Genomic DNA, 8,340 nt, shown 5'->3' with positions numbered 1-8,340 from the left:
TTACAATGAAACCGCAGAGTTTAAACTGTGGAATAAAGTCGCAATGTTGAACTGGTGGCCAATCCTAAACCATATTGATCGAACTGCAGGCCGAAGTCTCAGTGTTGTAACTGCAGAACGAAACCTCAGTGATACAACAGCGATTGAACTATAGATCGCGGTCTGAAGGAACTCCGTCATCAGAAATCTCATCGAACACCGAAGTTTCAGTGTTCCAACTTGAGTGCAACACTTCAGTGATTGAATTGTCGGCAGAAAGCTCTGTGACCTCAGTCCGAAACCTTAGTTTTTGAAGTGAAGGATGCAACTTCAAACATTAAACTGAAGAACGAAGTTTCAGGGATTGAATTGGAGGGAAAATCTTTGCCATTAAAAAATCTAACTAGACGCAGAAACTTCCGTGGTAGAACTGGAAATTAAGAATTAATTCCAATCAATGAGATTTCGGCTTCACGTTCTGAAATTTCGGCCCAAAACGTGAAGCCGAAATCTCATTGATCGGAATGCAGACCGATATTTCATTTTGAAGGCGAAACCTCAGTGATTGCAGAACGAAGTTTCAGTGTTTCAACTGGGAGAGCCAGCCTTGCATACAAAAGGTCATGGGCTCGATTCCTGCTTCGATCGAACATCAAAAAGTTTTTCAGCGGTAGATTATCCCACCTCAGTAATGATGGTGACATTTCTGAGTGTTTCCAAGTTTCTCTAAGTGTTTCCAAGTTTCTGCAATGTGGAACGCTATTCAGACTCGGCTATAAAAAGGAGGTCCCTTGTCATTGAGCTTAACATGGAATCGGGCAGCACTCAGTGATAAGAGAGAAGTTCACCACTGTGGTATCACAATGGAGTGAATAGTCTAAGTGAGCCTGACACATCGGGCTGCTACCTAACCTAACATAACCTAACTGGGGAGAAACCTCCGCAATTAACAAATCTTTGTATTTGAACTCATACGCAAAGATTTATTTGTCTAATTTTTCTAATTTTCAGATTATTATCTCTGTTCTGTGTTTTGACATTACCAGTTATCATTACGGCCTTAGAATCCTACGATTCTCATGGAGTAGAGGTAAATTTAACAGACTGGAGAGAACATAGACGTAAAAAGCGTTTCATATTATTCGAGAACTCGGGAGTTGTAAAGGTAAATATTTGACTTTGGCAGAATCACATTTCTTTGTTTATATATTCAGTTTTTCTCTTCCAGTTTGTGGCCGGCATTACATACCCAGTAGATCTACAAGATAAACGTCCTTGGCGTCAATTGGTAACCACATATAATCTTCAATATCAGTATGGTTTGCCATCACAACCTCTATATTGGTGGGATAAATGGGATCGTCGGAATCTTCCGCCGAATGATGGATCCAATTTAGGACCTATAGCTGAGCCACCTACCATGCATACCGATGAGGCACAGGAATTTCTGTATGCATTTGCCGAAAGTCTTATGGATCGTAAAAATATGAATGGTCGTCAATGTCTACAAAAGGCTATATGTGAAAATGCCCAAATTCATGTCCATCAGGGTTTATATGCAGAGTTATTGCATAGATTTTTGAGGTAAAGTATTGACATATTTTAGAGTTTTTATTGGGCTGTAACCAAAGATCGCAGAGACACAAAGATTTATTGGAACAAAAAACAATAACAGTAATGATAAATGAAGGTTAGGTTAGGTTAGGTTATGTGGCAGCCCGATGTATCAGGCTCACTTAGACTATTCAGTCCATTGTGATACCACAGTGGTGAACTTCTCTCTTATCACTGAGTGCTGCCCGATTCCATGTTAAGCTCAATGACAAGGGACCTCCTTTTTATAGCCGAGTCCGAACGGCGTTCCACCTTGCAGTGAAACCACTTAGAGAAGTTTTGAAACCCTCAGAAATGTCACCAGCATTACTGAGGTGGGATAATCCACCGCTGAAAAACTTTTTGGTGTTCGGTCGTAGCAGGAATCGAACCCACGACCTTGTGTATACAAGGCGGGCATGCTAACCATTGCACTACGGTGGCTCCTAATGATAAATGAAACAGTTTTGTATTCTCCGTTGCTGTTTATGACCACCTCATACCATTTGATCAGTTTGTTGATGCCGTTTTGTCAAAAATCGACCGGTATGGTGTGGAGAAGTTTTTGAGCCAGATTTTAAGGTTTAAGGTCGTATATCAAATCAAGAATCAAATCAATTCGGAAACCTTATTGTATGGTGAAACCTCATTTATTGAACCTCAGATCGAAATCTGGGTGTTTAAACTGCAGACCGAAGTCTGGGCATTTAAACTGCAACCCTAAGCCCCATAGATCGAACTGCAGACCGAAATCTGAGTGTTTAAGCTGCAGGTCGAAACCTGATAGAAGACCGAATTCTCAGGATGCACCGTAACGATTGTGTTTTACACAGAAGCTTCAGAAAATAGTGACAATCAATATGTACAAGATCCGGAGAGTACGGTGGATGCTGAAGAACATCCAGACCCTCCATTCCAGATCTTGGAACAGCATTGAATTTCAAATAATACATTTACGCGTATGAACTTTAAATTCAGGATTAATTAGCTCCAATAATCTCCACCACTTTGCGGGATGAATTCCAAAGACCGCTCTTCCCCTTTTCGAACTTACAGCAACTCTTCTTCTCTCACACTATTCTCCATGACCCGAAATCTCAGTGATTATATTAAAAAATGAAGTCCCAGAATCAGTTATATCAGCTCATCAGTTAACAGGTTGGCTGATAAGTCCCCGGTCTGACACATAGATGGCGTCGCTAGTATTAAATGCATATTATTTTTATATAGTACAAACCTTCAAATGATTCGTGTCAAAATTTGACGTCTGTAAGTCAATTAGTTTGTGATATAGAGCGTCTTTTGTGAAGCAACTTTTGTTATTGTGAAAAAATGGAAAAAAGGCATTTCGTGTTTTGATAAAATACTGTTTTCTGAAGGGGAAAAATACGGTGGAAGCAAAAACTTGGCTTGATAATGAGTTTCCGGACTGTGCCCCAGGGAAATCAACAATAATTGATTGGTATGCAAAATTCAAGCGTGGTGAAATGAGCATGGAGGACGGTGAACGCAGTGGACACCCGAAAGAGGTGGTTACCGACGAAAACATCAAAAAAATCCACAAAATGATTTTGAATGACCGTAAAATGAAGTTGATCGAAATAGCAGAGGCCTTAAAGATATCATAGGAACGTGTTGGTCATATCATTCATCAGTATTTGGATATGCGGAAGCTCTGTGCAAAATGGGTGCCGCGCGAGCTCACATTTGACCAAAAACAACAACGTGTTGGTGATTCTGAGCGGTGTTTGCAGCTGTTATCTCGTAATACACCCGAGTTTTTCCGTCGATATGTGACAATGGATGAAACATGGCTCCATCACTACACTCCTGAGTCCAATCGACAGTCGGCTGAGTGGACAGCGACCGGTGAACCGTCTCCGAAGCGTTGAAAGACTCAAAAGTCTTCTGGCAAAGTAATGGCCTCTGCTTTTTGGGATGCGCATGGAATAATTTTTATCGATTATCTTGAAAACGGAAAAACCATCAACAGTGACTATTATATGGCGTTATTGGAGCGTTTGAAGGTCAAAATCGCTGCAAAACGGCCCCATATGAAGAAGAAAAAAGTATTGTTCCACCAAGACAACGCACCGTGCCACAAGTCATTGAGAACGATGGCAAAAATTCACGAATTGGGCTTCGAATTGCTTCCCCACCCACCGTATTCTCCAGATCTGGCCCCCAACGACTTTTTCTTGTTCTCAGACCTCAAAAGGATGCTCGCAGGGAAAAAATTTGGCTCCAATGAAGAGATGATCGCCGAAACTGAGGCCTATTTTGAGGCAAAACCGAAGGAGTACGACCAAAATGGTATCGAAAAATTTGAATGTCGCTAAATCGTTGTATTGCTCTTGAAGGGAACTATGTTGTATAATAAAAACGAATTTTGACAAAAAAATGTGTTTTTCTTTGTTAGACCGGGGACTTATCAGCCAACCTGTTAAATATGGAATGTCGAAAGGCGAGCGGGGCCGACTATATTATACCCTGCATCACTTTTTAGATCCCCATTTTTAGGCAACTTCACAAAAGCGTATTTATGATTTTCCGGTCGATAGATATGTATTAAAATCAATTTTTGAATCAATTTTACAAGTTTTCGACTTGACTACAGTATTAATTGTTCTCCTTGTGCATAATTTCAAGCAAATTATCTGGCTTCTCTGGCTTCTGGGATCATATAAGTGCATATCGGGCAAAAGATATATATGGAAGCTACATCTAAATCTGAACCGATTTCAATAGGGTTCTATTCTGAACCAAAACAGAAACTTGTGCCAAATTGGAAGTTCTATTTGGGTTCTATTCTGAACCAAAACAGAAACTTGTGTCAAATTTGAAGTCGATTGGACTAAAACTGCGACTTGGACTTTGATCACAAAAATGTGTGCTATATCAACTCAGAGAACCGCCCTGAGCAATATTGCCAAAGACACCGTATGTCTATCTCGTCTCCATCTGGGTGTTGCAAACATATGCACTAACTTATAATACCCTGTTCAACAGTGAGGCTCACGGTATAAAAATAGTTCATCCAAAATCCCTTCGTTGTTATAAATGAGGGGTTTTTACCGAGAATATACTCCAAAAGAAAACATATTTAAAACAAGTATATACAGCACTAAGTTCGGCCGGGCCGAATCTTAAATACCCACCACCATGAACCAAATATTAGGGGTTCTTTTGAAATTTCAGGAGGGTTTGAGGACTTGAGGACACTTCCCGAAGATAAATTTAAAGATTTCACCTATGAGGACTATATCAGATTCTGGATTTATAAGAACCATTTTGTTTGAGTTTTAGAGGAATCATCAACATCTCTTGTGAGTGTGCAAGAAAACTATAAAATAATGTCTTGATTTTAAATCTTAAATCTGTAGAAGTAAAATCTGGAAATTTTACATTGAGTTTCAAGCAATTTTCATGATCAGTGCGCCTTCTACACCCTCAAGAAGTGAAGTCGGTCTATATGGAGGCATTACCAAATGGGCCGATAAAAACTTAATCCGATACACGTTTTTGTGAGCCTAAAATACCAGAATATTTACAATTTCAGGCAAATCAGATAAAAACTACGGTTTCTAGAAACCCAAGGAGTTAAATCGGGAGATCGTTCTTATGGGCGCTATACTAAAATATGGACCGATACTCACCGTTTTCGGCACACCTCTTTATGACCCGAAAATACCTCTAGATTTCCAATTTCATGCAAATAGGATAAAAACTTCGGATTCTAGAAGCCCAAGAAGTAAAATCGGGAAATCGGTCTATATGGGGGCTACACCAAAATATGGCCCGATACTCCTAAAATACCTCTAGATTTCCAATTTCAGACAAATTGGATAAAAACTACGGTTTCTATAAGCCCAAGACCCCAAATCGGGAGATCGCTCTATATGGGGGCTATACCAAAATATGGACGGATACTCACAATTTTTGGCACACGTATTTGTGGTCCTACAATACCTCTAGATTTCCAATTTCAGGTAAATTGAATAAAAACTGCGGTTTCTATAAGCCCAAGAAGTAAAATCGGGAGATCGGTCTATATGGGGACTATACCAAAACATGGACCGATACTCACAATTTTTGGCACACCTCTTTATGGTCATAAGATACCTCTAGATTTCCAATTTCAGGTAAATTGAATAAAATCTGCGGTTTCTATAAGCCCAAGACCCCAAATCGGGAGATCGCTCTATATGGGGGCTATACCAAAATATGGACGGATACTCACAATTTTTGGCACACGTATTTGTGGTCCTACAATACCTCTAGATTTCCAATTTCAGGTAAATTGAATAAAAACTGCGGTTTCTATAAGCCCAAGAAGTAAAATCGGGAGATCGGTCTATATGGGGACTATACCAAAACATGGACCGATACTCACAATTTTTGGCACACCTCTTTATGGTCATAAGATACCTCTAGATTTCCAATTTCAGGTAAATTGAATAAAATCTGCGGTTTCTATAAGCCCAAGCAGTAAAATCGGGAGATCGGTCTATATGGGGGCTATACCAAAATATGGACCGATACTCACCATTTTTGGCACACCTCTTTATGGTCATAAAATACCTCTAGATTTCAAATTTCAGGCAAATTGGATAAAAACTACGATTTCTATAAGCCCAAGACCCCAAATCGGGAGGTCGGTTTATATGGGGACTATATCAAAACCTGGACCGATATAGCCCATCGTCGAACTTGACCTGCCTGCAGACAAAAGACGAGTTTGTGCAAAATTTCAGCACGATAGCTTCATAATTGAAGACTGTAGCGTGATTACAACAGACAGACAGACGGACATCGTTATATCGTCTTAGAATTTCTCCCTGATCAAGAATATATATACTTTATATAGTCGGAAATCGATATTTCGATGTGTTACAAACGGAATGACAAACTTATTATGTCCCCGTCACCATTCTATGGTGGTGGGTATAAAAATATTTCTGATCAAAAATATCAGTATTTAATTTTTATACCCTGCGCCACACTGTGGAACAGGGTATTATAAGTTAGTGCAGATGTTTGTAACACCCAGAAGGAGACGAGATAGACACATGGTGTTTTTGGCTATAATGCTCAGGGTGGGTCCTTGAGTCGATATAACCATGTCCGTCTGTCCGTCCGTCCGTCTGTCTGTGAACACATTTTTGTGACCAAAGTCTAGGTCGCAATTTAAGTCCAATCACCTTCAAATTTGGCACATGTTCCTAATTTGGGTCAGAATAGAACCCTATTGATTTTGGAAGAAATCGGTTCAGATTTAGATATAGCTCCCATATATATCTTTCGCCCGATATGCACTAATATGGACCCAGCAGCAGGAGTTTTATACCGATTTGCTTGAAATTTTGTATAAACATAACACTTAGTCGTATTGTCAAGTGTGCAAAATTTTTGGCCGAATTTGGTTGAAATTTTGCACTAGGAGTAAAATTAGTAATATAGTCATGTATGCCAAATTTGATTGAAATCGGTTCAGATTTAGATATAGCTCCCATATATATGTTTTTCTGACTTCGACAAAAATGGTCAAAATACCAACATTTTCCTTGTTAGAACGCCACTGTTTAGTCGAAAAGTTGTAAAAATGACTCTAATTTTTCTAAACTTCTAATACATATATATCGAGCCATAAATCATAAATAAACTTTTGCGAAGTTTCCTTAAAATTGCTTCAGATTTAAATGTTTCCCATATATATTTTTTACTAACATTGTGTTCCACCCTAGTGCATTAGCCGACTTAAATTTTGAGCCTATAGATTTTGTAGAAGTCTATCAAATTCTGTCCAGATCGAGTGATATTTAAATGTATGTATTTGGGACAAACCTTTATATATAGCCCCCAACACATTTGACGGATGTGATATGGTATCGAAAATGTAGATCTACAAAGTGGTGCAGGGTATAATATAGTCGGCCCCGCCTTACTTTAGATTTTCCTTACTTGTTTAAAAATAATTCTAGTCAATTATAGCAAAATTTTATTTTTCGATATCATAAAATTAAATTAGAATAAAAATCGAAGCACTAATTTTTTCGAAGCCCTGTGCACCGTGGCTCCTTAAGCTCTTGGTCTGTTCGGAACTTCTAATTAAAGATTGTAATCTGAAGTTTGTTGCAATACATATCAGCTACACTTTCAACGTGTGAAGGTCTACAAACAGACCGAATTCCCGATTTGACTTATTGGGCTTCCAGTCAACCCAATTTTTTTTCGATGTCTTTAATTGGAAATCTAGGTATTTTGGTCCACAAATAGATGTGCTGCCTATGGTGCTATAGAATCGGTCCATGTTTTGCTATAGACCCATATGGATCGATCTCTAGATTTGATTTTTGGGCTTCTAGACTCCGGGTCTGAGATTTAAAATGTAAGATTCGGTACATACGTATTTACGGCCTTATATGTTATACTTGTTTACTCTAATCATTGGAGGAGTTAAGAAATTTTTCTGCGGGTTGCTTAGACCCCCCCAGGACCCCCAAGCTACGCCAATGACCCTAATCTAACCTGAGCTTAAATCTCTAAATGATTTTAATTTTATTAAATATTTTTTAATCGCTTTTTACCATTTTTAGACCCCATCACAATTTGGATGCCAAATATGTGGATGCCTGGGAGATGGGCAAAAATGGTGTGAACTGCCAGGAAACCTTCAATAAAGCGACAAATTGTCTTCTGGATCAATATACCCATGTGCGTGAAGAGTTCATGGATCATACAACAGTGAAATGATTTACATCACATGTG

At 38.9% G+C, this 8,340-nt stretch overlaps 1 protein-coding gene across 1 annotated transcript; it reads left to right on the top strand.

Annotated features, from left to right (window-relative positions):
* Positions 1-436: 436 nt before the first annotated feature.
* LOC142239634 (uncharacterized) lies at positions 437-8,325 on the top strand. The gene is made up of 4 exons (XM_075311427.1): positions 437-477; positions 991-1,144; positions 1,208-1,563; positions 8,169-8,325. The coding sequence occupies exons 1-4, from the start codon at positions 437-439 to the stop codon at positions 8,323-8,325; spliced, it is 708 nt and encodes a 235-aa protein (XP_075167542.1).
* The last annotated feature ends 15 nt before the right edge of the window (positions 8,326-8,340 follow it).

This window comes from Haematobia irritans, chromosome 5 (assembly GCF_050003625.1).
Source record: "Haematobia irritans isolate KBUSLIRL chromosome 5, ASM5000362v1, whole genome shotgun sequence".
Taxonomy (NCBI): domain Eukaryota; kingdom Metazoa; phylum Arthropoda; class Insecta; order Diptera; family Muscidae; genus Haematobia; species Haematobia irritans.
Note: the sequence above shows the minus strand (reverse complement) of the source record. Positions and strands in the feature narration are given on the sequence as shown.

Coding starts and splice junctions, on each gene's coding strand:
- LOC142239634 (XM_075311427.1), top strand. CDS start 437: ATGAGATTTCGGCTTCACGTTCTGAAATTTCGGCCCAAAAC. Junction 478..990: donor CTGAAATTTCGGCCCAAAAC/GTGAAGCCGAAA, acceptor TCTAATTTTCAG/ATTATTATCTCTGTTCTGTG. Junction 1,145..1,207: donor AGAACTCGGGAGTTGTAAAG/GTAAATATTTGA, acceptor TTTCTCTTCCAG/TTTGTGGCCGGCATTACATA.